At 44.6% G+C, this 15,753-nt stretch overlaps 1 protein-coding gene across 2 annotated transcripts in view; it reads right to left on the bottom strand.

Moving 5' to 3' along the window:
* Positions 1-10,479: 10,479 nt before the first annotated feature.
* The window catches only part of SPINT1 (serine peptidase inhibitor, Kunitz type 1), a 35,732-nt gene continuing 30,458 nt past the window's right edge, over positions 10,480-15,753 (bottom strand). For both annotated transcript variants that reach the window (XM_081862557.1, XM_081862556.1), the window contains 2 exons: positions 14,668-14,724; positions 10,480-13,131 (listed from right to left, as the gene is read on the bottom strand). In XM_081862557.1, the coding sequence (XP_081718683.1) occupies positions 12,923-13,131; positions 14,668-14,724 (266 nt within the window). In that variant the 3' untranslated portion in view covers positions 10,480-12,922. The remainder of the gene's footprint in view (positions 13,132-14,667; positions 14,725-15,753) is intronic.

The raw sequence follows: 15,753 nt of genomic DNA, 5'->3' as shown, positions 1-15,753 counted from the left end.
TCTTTGGTGCTTAAATTCTCAGTCTTGATGAATTCACCTCAAAATCACCATGCAGCGGCCTCAGCAGCAAGAAGAGAGTTTAGTCCTGCTGGCCACATGACCCGGAAAGCTGTCTGTGGACAAACGCTGGCTCCCTCGGCCTAAAAGCGAGATGAGCACCACAACCCCATAGTCACCTTTGACTGGACTTAACCGTCCAGGGGTCCTTTACCTTTTTACCTTTACGTAAGAATAGTATTTATGAGACTGAGTCATCTTTCATGACTGAAGATCCAGCATTAGGAAGAAGGTTGGACTCAACGTCCTGCACAACATCCCTTCAGACTATGTAAATCTGTGAGTTCATATCTACCTCATTGCTTTATATACTGTATGTATGGTTTCAACAAATGGTTGGAGTATTAGATTTTAACTTGGCGATCACTATGATCCCCATAGTGGGCATGTCCAAAAGCACTTTCAGAAATAAGATTTTTGTAATACAGTGGTACCTCGGGTTAAGTACTTAATTCATTCCGGAGGTCTGTTCTTAACCTGAAACTGTTCTTAACCTGAAGCACCACTTTAGCTAATGGGGCCTCCTGCTGTCGCCGCGCCGCTGGAGCACAATTTCTGTTCTCATCCTGAAGCAAAGTTCTTAACCTGAGGTACTATTTCTGGGTTAGCGGAGTCTGTAACCTGAAGCGTATGTAACCCGAGGAACCACTGTACTTGTTAGCATGTTGAATTAGCAAGTGGAAGCAAGCTCTCTGCTGATAGTGTTGGTCCCCTCCAGTATCTAGCAGGGATTGATACACATGAACAATGTTCAGCATTGGAAGGTGTGTACCAGAGGTGGCAAATGTGTCATCCTTCCTAGTGCCATGACCTACAACTTCCATCATTGCGGTCACTTGGTCATGCCAAGCCAAAAGGAGGGGATTTTTTTGTTCACAATATCATTCTGGAGGGTACCATGTTGGTTGTCCTTGGAGCAAACCACTATGCTGGTAGGAACCCCCACTTGATCATTCCCACTTCTGGTTCTGCAGTAAGATTGCCACTCTAGTTGCTGGGGGAATACAGATGGCAGAGATGGTAGCTTGGCCACTTCCAGTTGGGACATCTAGAACCAGCCAAGCCTTAACTTCCACTATCAGCCAGCTACTTCACAGATATACTGTGAGACCGAATAAGATCACGAGCGTTTTACTCTGAGAATCCAGTGATATTAATGAACATGACTAAGATCATTGGACAGTGTTCTCGAAGCTACTAACATGCGTTTGACCAAGCTGTGGGAGGCAGTGGAAAACAAGAGTGCCTGGCGTGCTCTGGTCCATGGGGTCACGAAGAGTCGGACAGGACTAAATGACTAAACAACAACAACAACAACAACAACAAGATCATTAATTTCAGTGGGTCTCTTCTGAGTAAAACTTAGTTGAACACCATCCAATTTTTTTAATGCGAACTCTGATCAGATTCAAGACAGGTAACAACTTTAGTGAAAAGAGACATGGTGGAATCTTGTATTCTACTGTTTCAAGTGAAAAGGCTCCATGGCTTCAACTACTTGCTTCTCTCTGCTCACAGCAACCCTGAGGCTGCCGCTGCATGAGTCATCAATAGCTGGAAGCTGCTATTGTTACTGTATTTATCCTTAATGGAGCCAAACCAAAAGCAGGCACATTCTATGCACCATTTCCCTCAGGGAGAATGAAATAAAAAAAGCATTTGAGGAGAAAATTTCCTCTCACAAAGAAGAATGCAGCTCATCTGGTGGGCTTTGGCACATCTCCATTGAAAACAGCAGCATGACGATATTTCTTTTTGACAGAGGTGTATAACAGGAATTCAACACGTGCATCAGCACCTCCAAAAATAACTAGACTTGTTGAACGTAATAATTAAATTCAATACTTACATTTATTTGTGTTCTTAGTTGTATTTGTCTTAATTTTATGCTGTGAGCCGCCTTGGATCCCATACTGGGAGAAAGGTGCAACATAAATAAAATAAATAAATTCATTATTCATATTTATTAAACTTATTAGTCCCTTTTTAAAAGCAAAACTAACTCACAGCAACTTACAATAATAAATAAATAACACATAGATTAAAACCAGCATAAAACAAAACAGAGAAAAATCTAAACCTCATTTTTTTAAAAGGTGGAACTAAAACATCCTACCCACTGAAGGAGGCCACAGATAATTAAAATCCAAAGGCCTGAAAAAAATGTTTTTGTTTGGCAGCTCTGGATAAGTAATGATAGCACTAAGTGAGCCTTCCTGGGGAGAGCAAACCACAACCAAGGAGCCACCACTTAAAAGGCCTGTTCTCATGATGCCACCCTCTGGACTGCCAGGGCAGGGGATACAGAGGAGGACCTCCAATGACGATGGCAAATCAGCAATAACTTACCAGGATTTTGTTGCACTGGGTCAGAGCATCACTCAGAAACAAGTAGAGAGAGCTATCAAAGCCATACCTAAGCAGGTGGATGAGGTCATGCTACAGCCACCTGAGATTTAGCCATGGGCTTTGAGATGTCAGCTCTCTCCCATTTTTGGAGGGCTGCTTTGCGGATGGGAATCTGGGGCCTCCCTGAAACTCGGCTGTGGGTGGAGGCACACTACCCACGTCAGTAGCATCCCCGACTGCGTCACGCCCCCGGCAAGCCAATTGGGCTGCTTGGGGGCGTGGCTACCCACGGTTTAAATTGTGGCGCATCTGGGGTGGTGGCCTCCTTTGCTTCCAACTCGAGATCTCCCAGCCCACCCACCCTCTTTTCTTGCTTGGTTTGACTATGGCGTTGCTATGACTTATGTCGGTTGCCTGGTTGTCGGGGCCAGGTAGGAATTTTTCCACTTGGCATAATTGGCACTAGCCATTTGGTTTCCGCCTACCTAGTAGCAATCGTCACAACTTTCTAAGGTTAGGCATTGGGTAAGCCTTATTATGGGAGGGGAGGTTGTTGCCTCCGCCTGCCCCTCCATGTTAAGGGTCATCCCGTTAAAGGGATCCAGGGGTGTGGTTCCTGTCCAAGGCCTGGGCGTGGGCCAGGGCCATGCCATGACCCCAACAGTGAGCCGGGGAGGGGGCTCAACCCTTCTAGTGATTGACCCTTAAAGAGACTTCCTGTGGTCTGGCAGGATTCAGGTTATAGTCTTGCTTCGCCCAATTGCCTAAGCCAAACCGCTCACATCTGGAACCAATAAAGCTGTGGCCTTATTTATCCCATTAACCCAATATTCTTGTGTTTGTGTATTTATTTCGGGAAGCTGGGGAGGGGGCGTCCCTGGGGCCTCGCCACACAAAGGCATTCAAGGCCCCACTCAAAGGAATGAACAGAAAGGCCTCCAAACCCATCAGGGTGGGCTTACTGCATTTTGAAATGAGTAAAGCAAAGCTGGGTCAGGCCAATGACCCATCTAGTGCAGCACCCTGTTCTCAAAGATCTTATTAATATTGTTGTTTGGTACTAACTTAGCAGGAAGGCCAAAAAATGTCTTAGGAGCAGAACCAGTTCCAGATTGGGTGCCACAATGGGAAGCCCAAAAGCAAGACTTGAACCCAACCCACTTGTGATCCGCAGCAACTGGTGTCCAGAATCCCACTGCAAGAGGTAGAACATAACCATCATGGCCAGTAGCCTTATCCTCCACGAAGGAGTGTACAGTAATCCTCTTTTAAAGCCACCCAGTGCACATTGCCATCTAGAGAGGGGAGCCCCAATACCATTAAGTCCAGAATCTAAAATTTCCTAATTGCACCATTCTTTCCACTGCCCCTGAAAACACACATTATTCCACATGGTTGCATGATATTAGTCAAGTTCTTTCCTTGCTGGCAAAAGTAGGTGGAAAGGGAGACTGAGGTATTAAATGGCAGAGAAGAGATAATAATAATAATAATAATAATAATAATAATAATAATAATATAAATAAATAAATAAATATTTTATTTATATCCCGCCCTCCCCAGCCCAAGCCGGGCTCAGAGCGGCTACCAACAATAAAAGTAACACAGCATTCTAAAATCAATTCATTTTAAAATAAGTTCAAAATCAAATTAATGGCAACCATTGGGCTAGAGTTCTGTGAGGATAACCAAAGGAGGGGGTCAGACTGTGCTTTGGCCAAAGGCCTAATGGAACAGCTCTGTCTTGCAGGTCCTGCGGAAAGATGTCAAGTCCCGCAGGGCCCTCCTCTCTTGTGTTCTACCAGATCAGGGCCACAGCTGAAAAAGCCCTGGCTCTGGTTGAGGCCAGCCTAACCTCCCTGTGGCCCGAGACCTCCAAGTGAAGGAAGGTGAGGACAGGTGACCTCACCTAGGCCCAAAGTCATCCCCCACCAAAGCAGGCTCAAAGCTTCTCAAAGCTTTTCAAAATTATTTTCTCAGCAGCTAAGCATCAGAAACATTCCGCTCTGCTGTAACAAAGGTAGAGAACAGTCCATTGTTTCTCAGGCCTTTCTCATGCCTTCTGGCCTTGCTAAAGAACCACATTGCAACTTGCTTTCTGTCCGGGAACCATGCCAGAACAAGAGACTGAAACATATCTGAACACTCTGAAACCCCTTTCCTGGGAAGGGCGCCAAGAGTCCAAGAGTCCCAAGACAGCTTTCTGTTCATGCTCAGAGGAACTCATGGGGCAGGACTCCTGGAAAAGGAGGAGAAAGGAGGAGGGAACTGGAAAGGGGTATATATGCTTGTGCACATGACTGTGAACTTCGTGCATGCTTTTTGTGACTTATCACACTTGCTCCTTCTACCAGTTCATGGATGGTAGAAATAAAAGCCTTTTCTCCGAAACTATTCCTTGAGCGTCTGTTGACTCCCACTTTCCTTTCCCGGGCGCAATATTTTTTCCCCCCAAGGGCAAAGCCTCATAAGGCTACACAAGATGTTTTTGTTTGAAGACCGTATGGTCCTCCGTGGGACATACCAGGAGAGGTGGTCCCATAGTTACGAGGGTCCTAGGCTGTATAGGGCTTTAAAGGTTAAAACCAGACCTTAAACCTGATCCTGTACTCCACCGGGAGCCAGTGCAGCTATTATAGCACCGGGTGAATGTGATCCCGTGGTGAGGACCCCAGCATTCTGCACCCGCTGGAGTTTCTGGGTCAGTTTCAAGGGCAGCCCCACGTAGAGTGAGTTACAATAATCAACGTAACCATCCAGCCACAGCTTCCAAACATCTGATCAGTGTGTCTGGGGCCGAGTCAGGATGGCCATCCATCAACAGATAGATGGGGGGGGGCACAAACAAACGACAGGAAGCGTTTTACTTTGACCAAGTCCAGGCATGCCTTTTGCCTTAGGTGTGGCCATCTTTAAGTCTATACAGACAGTGCAATAAGAACTGGAGTGGCCCAGGATTAGGCTAATGTGCTGAGCTGTGACACTGTCAAGCTGAGCTGGCTAACACAACAGTTGTGATGATGAGCCCATTAATCACCTTGCAGCCCAGGGGACTCGTAGCTGAGGAGTCTGCCCTGGCAACAAAGCCAATTAAGAAAAGAACTGTTTGCTCTTCACATCTATGTCACAGCACAGGAGAACTTGAAAAGCCTGGTCATGGGAAGCTGAGAAAGAAAAATGCTTTTGCTACATGCAATTTATGAACATAGGAAGCTGCCTTGTATTAAGGCTGTCTCCAGACTGTCACTGTTTTGTGGGATTCATTTCAATCGCATATTTGAGCTTTAGGTTTGCGCATTGAAAGTGCCCGGTCATTATAGCAGAGCAAATTTGCTTTAAAGAAGCAACAATACACTTTGCAGGTTGGAAAGTGACAGGGAAATGCACTGAAAACTGTGGCATGAATGAATGACTAACAGGAAGACTTGCAAACACTCTGCAAGCAAATCAGGATGAATGTTCCTTGTTGGATAACCTCCTTGCAAACAAATCAGACCAGATGCTCAATAAAATCTGGATGAAATCTAACCTTCATGCAATATTTGTGTAAGCAAATCAAGATAAATGCTCAATAAATAGGTGATCTGGAGGGGCTCTAAGTCAGGCCGTTGGCCATCTAGCTCAGTACTGTCTGACTGGAAGTGGCTCTTTGGGGTTTGGGGCAGAGTTCTAGCTCAGGCATAGGCAAACTTGGCTCTCCAGACGTTTTGGGACTATAGTTCCCATCATCCCTGACCACTGGTCCTGCTAGCTAGGGATCATGGGAGCTGTACTCCCAAAACATCTGGAGGGCCGAGTTTGCCTATAACTGTTCTAGCTCAACCTTACTTGAAGATTCCCAGGATTGAACTTGGAACCTCCTCCATGCAAAGCAGATAACTTATCACTGAGCCTGTCTATTCCAAGCAAAGCCCCCAAACCACAACAGTGGAACTGGGAGCTAATTCAGGAAGTGGGTTAAAAAATACTGTGTTTTTTTCTCTGTTAGGAACTAAAGTGGTCAGATCAAAATATTAAAAAATATTATTATAGCAACTTTAACTGAGATTCAGAGTATGAAACTATGTCCCCTTATGAACCGAAGGCTGAAATTAAGGAGGAAAGCCCTTAAAGTAGACAAAAGCCTTAGATCATGCCCCCATTATTTTTAAGCAGAAGCTGGATGTTCACCAATCAAGAATGTTGTGGCTTTGACAGGGGACTGGGCTAGATGGCCAACTCTATGATGCTGTGGAAACCTTTCATTGTACAATAGGCTTCTACTAAGTCACTTTCAAAGTATTTGTGTGAAAACTTGGGATTCGTTGATTTCCATGTCACCTTATCTACCCACCTAAGGTTCGGTCCATTTTATCTTCCCAAGAACCCTGTGAGATACTTTAGGCCAGGAATGAGGAACCCCAGGCCTGGGGATTGAATGCAGACTCCCAGGTCTCCTTGCCTGGCCCTGTCTCTCTCGAGTCCCACCCCCCCCCCCTTGCTGCTCCTGCTCCAAACCCTTTTCCTGGCTGGAATGTTCACTTGACAACAGCACACCTGCACAATTTGGAGCCCTATTTAAAGCACTATTACACCAGTTTGTGGAGAATGTTTGTTAAGGGAAGTGACCCCTTACAGAGCTATAATTCGCAGCATGCTTGATGAATTACGGTTCTTAGGATTCTCCTAGCAAACTGCAAAACCCAAACTGCATATATGCCATGCTTTTTATCTTTTAAAAAAGCAAACTGTCTATCTCTGAAGCATGTAGGAGATGCATAGATCTGCACTGGAATCCCTGATTCAAGCAGAGAGAAAACTTGTAAGAGAAAATAACAGAGCAACTGCTGTTGTCTAATTTAAGCTAATAACTTCCAGAGGGTTCATTGCATTTGTTGAAGAACAGACAAAGAAGCACCCAGTGATGATGCAGCATATTATGCAATGGATTCTGGTCCATGGTTGCTTATGTCACAATAAATTTGTTTAGTCTTTCAGGCGCTACAAGACTCTACATTTGTTTTCAAAAATATATACATATATATATGCAGCCAAAGCGCCCTAGTGCCACCATGTGGTCCATTCAAGAACTTCAGTTCCTTGACAAAGACTGTCAATTACGTCTAATAAGTGGGACCTGCGACACAGTGTTGCAGCTTATCTCTTATTTCTTGAGAGGTGCTCCTTTTTAGGGCGGCTCCAAATAGCCTGCAAACAGGTAGATAAGTAAAACAAAACAAAACAAAACAAAACAAAATTCCTTCCAGTAGCACCTTAGAATTCAACTAAGTTAGTTATTGGTATGAACTTTTGTGTGCATGCACACTTCTTCAGATACACTGAAACAGAAGTCACTAGACCCTTATATATAGTGAGAGGGTGGGGAGGGATATTACTTAGAAGGGTGGTGGGAATGGGTGTTTGGCTGATAGGTGTGGTAAACCTGTTGATGACTGTTAACGACTGCAATTGGTCTTACAGGGGAAAACAAGGGGTGAGATGGCTAAAAATAGCTTTATCATGTATCATGAGATAAGAATCCAATGTCTCTATTCAGACCAGGTCTCTCCATGGTTTTAAGTTTGGTAATAAGTTGCAATTCAGCAACTTCTCTTTCCAGTCTATTTCTGAAATTCTTTTGTAATAAGACAGCTACTTTGTAGATAGGTAGATTGAGAATCATGGCACAGCAGCAAAAACAAAATCCATATTGCACCATGCGCAGGCTTATTACAAATACACCAGTGATTCAGGAACATAGGACGCTGCCTTTTATACTGCCTGGCAGCAGTTTTCCCTGGTTTCAAATGGGTCTCCCCCGACCCCAACAGTAGATGATGGGCATTCAGCCTAAAACCTTTTGCATGCATAGCATTGTGCTCTACCACTAAGTCTTTATACTTCTTCCCAATAATTCAGAGTGTCTTAAAAGGGGAACAGACTGTAGTGCCAAGGAGCCGTGCACAGGACCCTTGTAATGTAAAAAGGTAAAGGGACCCTGACCATTAGGTCCAGTCGTGGCCGACTCTGGGGTTGTGGCGCTCATCTTGCTTTATTGGCAGAGGGAGCTGGCGTACAGCAGCACACAGAGCAGCACACAGAAACGCCATTTACCTTCCCGCCGGAGCAGTACCTATTTATCTACTTGCACTTTGACGTGCTTTCGAACTGCTAGGTTGACAGGTGCAGGGACCAAGCAACGGGAGCTCACCCCGTTGCGGGGATTCGAACTGCCAACCTTCTGATCAGCAAGTCCTAGGCTCTGTGGTTTAACCCACAGCACCACCCGCATCCCTTCCCTTGTAATGTAGTTCAGGTCTAAAAGGGATGTGTGAAGAGGACACAGAACATATTCACTCCTGGCTTTATCCTGCTGTGCTGTGCTACCAGCCTAGAACTTGAGCAAACAATAGTTTGGGATGAGACAAATACAACTCCAAGCAGGAAAGGGGAAAATACGTCCTCCTCCTTTACTTCCTCCTGAAAGTGCCACTAGAAGTACAGGACCATATGCCTCTGCGTATCACTTGATGAACAGCACAAGTGGGAGAGTCATATTGTGTTCACATTGCACTTATGGGCTTCCTATAGACATCTGGTTGCCCAGTGTGAGAAGAGAAAACTGGACTAGATAATAATAATTTTATTATTTATACCCCACCCATCTGGCTGGGTTTCCCCAGCCACTCTGGGCGGCTTACAGCATATATTAAAACATAAAAAAACATCAAACATTAAAAACTTCCCAAAACAAGGCTGCCTTCAGATATCTTCTAAAAGTTGTATATTTCTTCATCTCCTTGATATCTGATGGGAGGGCATTCCACATGGAGGGCACCACTACCAAGGCGGCCCTCTGCCAGGTTCCCTGTAACTTTGCTTCTTGCAGTGAGGGAACCAGCAGAAGACCCTCGGTGCTGGACCTCAGTATCCGGGCTGAACGATGGGGGTAAAGATGCTCCTTCAGGTATACTGGGCCAAGGCCATTTAGGGCTTTAAAGGTCAGCACCAACACTTTGAATTGTGCTTGGAAACGCATTTGAATTTATGTACCAGGGCTCTTATGTACTTGTGTTGGCAATATAATCTGACAACCTTAGTCATAGTTACAGATAGGTAGCCGTGTTGGTCTGCCATAGTCAAAACAAAATAAAAAAATTCCTTCCAGTAGCACCTTAAAGACCAACTAAGTTAGTTCTAGGTATGAGCTTTCGTGTGCATGCACACTTCTTCAGATATTTTGTTTTAACCTTAGTCATGTTAGTCCCTTGGAATCAAGAAACCATGATCAACTGCAGAGATAGCTCCACAGGATCAGTCAGGCTTCAAAAAAAGTCAGCCAACTAAGTTAAGGAATGTAGTTAATTGGTTAATTCTCCATCAGTCAGCAGAGGTGACTCATTCCCCACAATGCAGGCATTTTGTCTCTCCTATCTGTTACTGGGCTGATTTGGCAAGTAACTCTTGTGTATAAAAGGGCTGCAGAAACTGAGTCAAGAGGTTAAGCTCACCCCTTGATCAGGACACTAGACTTCTGTCAATGCACTTTTAGTGTGTATCTGCTATGTTCTCATGATAATCAGGGTGTTGCAGCTTTGGTGTCGTTTTACCTTTATTTTTGTGGTTTTATTATTTTACTGGGCCGAGTGCCGTGATTGATGATTGTTTAAAAATTATGTTTTATATATTGACTTGTCTGCTGCCTTGGGCTTTAACAAAGACCAGTCACTCATAAACCACCCCATAGCCATAGGTTACAAGGAGACTTATTTGAGCAAGCAAGATCATGCCCGGTTGCATTTTCTCCTTATTCCAAACTAGTCTGACTGGTTGAAGGCCCAGTTTGAGGCGACACCTTTTTCCTCAGTCAGTTTTGGGTCCTAACATGCAGGAAGTGACCTCACAGCAGCAACCCTCTGACCTACTTGCTACCTGGCTGAAGAGCTGGGCTGGATCTACCATTATAGTGACTAACAAAGTTGCTGCCGTCTTATGAAATGTCTGACTGCCTCTTCCTTTCCCTGAAGCATTTTGACAACAGCGACTCCTGAGTCCTTCTCAAGTCAACCACAGCAAAATAACTTTCCAAGCAAGTAAGTTGCTACAAACAAAATATTTTATTAAAATTTACATCTACTGAGGGAGAGAAATCCAGAATTTAAGAGCTCAGGAAGCAGAGGTTTGCAGAAAGGGAACAAGGGGGGAGGGGCAGATGGAAGGAGGGCAGAACTAGCAGATATAAAATATATTTTAAAAAGGTGGAGTAACCTGCCAACCACAGAAAATAATTAATTATCTCCTGTCCCATTCCTTCACAGCACATTGGTGACCCTCACCATCATCTTCTCAATCTCATTCTGCCACTTCGCTGAGCATTAAGAAATCTGGCTCTTGGAAAGAGCTGCTCCCTTCTCTCAGAGAATTATTTTTGCTGGTGCCTGTTGGCTTCAGCAAAAAGTCCTTCTATACATACATACACACACACACCCTCATTAACACCACAAAAAGAAGACACAAATATTCTCTGCTCGCTCTGTCAACTTCACAGCAGAGGGCATTTCCAAAGCAGCAGACAGAGCTATATACATTTGCATTCCCAGTACAGAACTGTACCAAATTCATTTCAGACAGCAGCCCATCCACCCACCACACAGAGAGGGTGTTTTGTCCTGGTTCTTAAAGCAACGTTTGGCTGGATTCTTAGTAGGGCGAAAATGGGAGTTGGCTGATTAGCTAGAATGGGCCCATCTACTTAACCCAAGCATTTGCAAGGGCTTCTGTGCCTGAAAATGTCTGGGAGTCACATGGAAACTCTCAATGATGGCTGCTCTAGGCTCACCATACAGCTTACCCCTATCACATGAATCCTTTTCACAAGCATCCTCCATACCTAGGGGAATGTATGAATGGGGGAGTAGTGTGGACCCCACAGAGGTCCCATTCACATGGCATGCCTACACACAAGTGGCTGTTATATGGAGGGTAGGGAGAACACCACCATGGTGCATGATACTGAGGAGGGCACTGCAAAAATGTAGGGAAACGCATGAAGGATGGATCTTGTTCAAGTGTTGACAACCACAATCAATTCAATACTCAGGACTAATGAGGGGTAGCCAACATGGTGCCCTCTGAATGTTGCTGGACTCCCAACTCCTACATCAGAATTGAGCGGGGGGGGGGGGGGGAATCTGTTATACTGAACAATGGTGAACAGCAGCAAAAGGACAATAGCTTGCCTTGTCATCAGCAACTTCAAAACAGTAAATTGCAATTGGATTTATATACTATATGCTTTGACAGCTAAGACAGGTGATAAATGAGAAACCAGAACATACATGTCCTTCATTCACCCAGTTCATTTCTGTTCACTTTGGGGCAGAAGCTGCTTTTCTCTCTCTCTCTCTCTCTCTCTCTCTCTCTCTCTCTCTCTCTCCATATTACTGTAGTCCACCAAAAAGCAGTGTCTTCCAGCTTCCACAGTGCTCCTTCTGAAGCTCTCATGAAAGCATGTAATGGGAAATCAGTAAGTGGTACTAGCTTGCAAATAAACAATTGGAATTCCCTATAATTGGGGCCATGAGGGTGGGGGAATCTCCACAAGATTCACTATGTACTTGGGAGACCAGCTAGTTAACATCTTTCTAGTCACATTTTGATTCTATAAAAATAAATACATACAGGTGCAATATTCAAACTCAAGAACTAGTCGTTTAACATTAAAAGCAGAAATGGCAACCTTGGGAGGTAGGAACAGGCGGGAAAATGTCAAGGAGAATGAATGCAGACCCTGATTTTCAGTCATTTAGGAACAATTCATCCGCACTTCTTAATATGTTCAAATTACGTTTAAAACTTATGGTCATACTATATATTTTATGTTCCGTGCACTGCATCATGCCTAGCGATTAACATGCAACAATATATTTGGGAAGAGGCCAGATTCACTCCAGTGGTGCATCAAGCTTCTTTTTGATATCATCTTGCTGGAAAGACCGCCATGTGCAACCCTGAGTTCACAATGATAAAGTATGAGAACCTGCTCAGGACTCTCAGAAGTATCACGAGGTTTGAACTACTTAGACCCTTAAGCACAGAGAGGGTGGCTCTAAGATGGCAGGACTTTCAAGAGAAACTAAAAGGAACTAGGCAGAAGTTTTAATACACACACACACACACACACACGAAATGTAGATTTGAGCAGGTTTGGGAAGGGATGAAATCCATACCAAAAATCAAACCATGACTCCTTCAACAGGTACAGTAAGCCCTCAGCGACAGCTTCCTCTGACAGCAACAGTGAGCCACTGTTGTCATTACAAAAGGGGTGGGGGTGTGATACTGTCCTTCCTCTTCCTCAGAAGCTGTCACATAGTCAGAACAATCGCTAGGGGCAGTAAGATGGCTGGAATTTGACAGTCTAAGGAAGGAAGCATGGAGGAAGAGGGACATCCTTCAGCCACAGGCTTTTGTTTCAGAAGTATCATCAGTCAATGCAACTGTCCCACTCCCAGAAGTGGAGGGCAGCTCTTCCAGATCAAATAGGCTTCGTAGTACTGTTGTAGACAAGGTGCTCTGTGTCCTCGGTGGTGGAGAGCACAGAGGAGAGAGTGGAGTTGGCGGCAGTAGCTGGCTGGCGCCGTCGCCGGTACGTCTTTCTGTTCTTCAGGAAAAAGTAGCCAAGGATTGCCAACACTATCATTATGCATACAGCCAGGAGCACTGCAATGGCCGTTTCGAAAGAACCTGTGAGAAATTTGAAGGGGGGGGGGAAGAATCAGGGTTAACCAAAGCTATTTGGGCTTTAACAAGTGTTAAGAAGGAGGTGCTGTTAACGTATTTACAGTAAAAGCCGGAGCAGCCCAAGGTTTGAGGCACCTCTGGTTATTTTGCTGCTTGCCTTTCTACACTCAAAATGGCACCTGTCCTCTTTTTGCAGTGTTCATCCAGTGAACCGCTTCTGACTTGGGTCGGTGTCCTAGGCTGAATGCACAGATCTTGAGATGCAAGGTGCACTTTTAACGTGGGGTGCCTAGCCACCTCAAAAACAATAAGCAAAAGGTGATTGTGGGTCTCTTCCCAGAGCCCTCTGCAACAAGGACTTCCTGATAGAAGTACAGTGGTACCTCGGGTTACATACGCTTCAGGTTACAGACTCAACGAACCCAGAAATAGTACCTCAGGTTAAGAACTTTGCTTCAGGATGAGAACAGAAATCGTGCTCCAGCAGCGACGCGGTAGCAGCGGGAGGCCCCATTAGCTAAAGTGGTACCTCAGGTTAAGAACAGTTTCAGGTTAACGGACCTCCGGAACGAATTAAGTACTTAACCCGAGGTACCACTGTACTCCATGGTGTGATTCCCTCACCAAGGTATGTAACATGCAGATACCCGGAGGCGCAGAATCCCAAGGTACCATCTTTTTCCGTGTATAACATGCCTCCATGTATAAGATGACCCCTATTTTTTTGGACCGCAACAAATAAAATTGGGAGGAGATTGCTCAGAGTTGTTAAGCTTTTTTTTGGGGGGGGGGAAGCAACCACGCCTCACCGCTACTGTAAATAACCCACCCAGTTGCCGCAGCCACTTGTCAGCAGGCCTTGCCACAGCAGCCAATCACACACCCAATAGCCGCTGCCAATCTCCTGCCACCAATCGCCTGTCCCCCCCTCTTCTATCCGTGTATAAGACATGGAATTTTTGCCTATTACTTCTAAGGAAAAAATATTGTCTTATACATGGAAAAATATGGTAAGTGTGTTTAGACTTGAAGCCTAAGGCTACAATCCTATACATACTTACAACAGATCAATCCCATTGAACTCAACAGGGCTCAACTCTGAATAGATGTGCCTATGATAGCATGTCAAATACATGTTATTTCTAGAGCACTCGCTTGAAAAACCTTTGGTTTTAAATTTCACTGTTGTGATTTGTAGTCATAAGCTGTGTGACTAACTGTCAGCCGCCTAGGTCTTTTATTGAGTAAGTGGCATATACTTTTTGCTAACTAAAAACATAAATTACTTTTAAGAAACAATGTAGTGGATGAATATGTAACACACATAAGTGATGGTGCCATGTTTCTAAAGGCAACAAATTACGCGTCATCACTTTCTTTGTACAGAAGTATCAGGATTCTTCCCATGCCTCCTCCCAGTTATCATATTTTCTAAAATACATGGCAGCTTACAGCCGAAGCAAAAGAGACAGACAGCAGAGACTGAGGAGCAAAGAAATAAGTGTGCTAGAAGAGCATTGTAGAGTTCAGTTTACATACTTAAACCTGCCTGCCGGGCCTCATAGGTGCTCCATCTCTGGCCAATCAGATCTTCCTCTGTGGAGGAGAGAAAGACAGGGTTGTATAATGATGCTTGGAATAATGGCAGATGCTCCTTCACTGAGGCAGTTTCATACAGTGCACTTTTAATATTAAAACTCTCCCAAAACTTTCCCTTTAAGTCATATCATATTTTCACCCCAACAGTTCAATCATATTCAAAACAAAACAAATTCCTGTTTTGACTATGGCAGACCAACACGGCTACCTATCTGTAGTTCAATCATATGTTCATTTATTATTTTTATTTTACTACTTAGATTTATATACCGCCTTTCTCTGCTTTCCAACAGCTGGATTAACAATTAAAAAATAAACCAGAAACCAGGAAGAAAAAGAAAGGAGTGTGGGAGGTAAAAGAAGATGGTGACAATGAAATAGGCCATGGGTAGGCAAACTAAGGCCCGGGGGCCGGATCTGGCCCAATCGCCTTCTCAATCTGGCCTGTGGACAGTCCAGGAATCAGCGTGTTTTTACATGAGTAGAATGTGTGCTTTTATTTAAAATGCATCTCTGGGTTATTTGTGGGGCATAGGAATTTGTTCATTCCCCCCCCCCCACAAATATAGTCTGGCCCCCCACATGGTCTGAGGGATGGTGGACTGGCCCACAGCTGAAAAAGGTTGCTGACCCCTGAAATAGGATTATGAGGCCAACAGTTCTTTCGGGGAAACAAAGATACTCACATGCGATGATCATGCAATAAGCCAGACTTTGTGGCTTATTGTGGTATATTTATTTTATTTTATTGTTTATTAAATTTGTATACTGCCCTTCATCCAAAGATCACAGGAAGAAGTGGCTGATTGCTCCCACTTTGCTTCTCCCCTGGTGCAAGTGGAACAAACAAACTAGGAAGCTGGCTTTGTGTTACACCTGAGCCAGGGATTGGGGTTAAATGCTTCCTACCAAGCCACGCTTGGGAGGCCAGCAACAAACCAGGTTCTTCCAGGGACCAGAATCAGTGCTTTCTGCCAGCCAGCAGTCTATTACTGAGCTAGATGAACCACTGGCCTTGCTTGGACT

This window comes from Podarcis erhardii, assembly GCF_964252035.2.
Source record: "Podarcis erhardii genome assembly, chromosome: 1".
NCBI classification, from domain to species: Eukaryota; Metazoa; Chordata; class Lepidosauria; order Squamata; family Lacertidae; genus Podarcis; species Podarcis erhardii.
The sequence above is the reverse complement of the archived record's forward strand: the minus strand, read 5'-3'. Positions and strand labels throughout refer to the sequence as shown.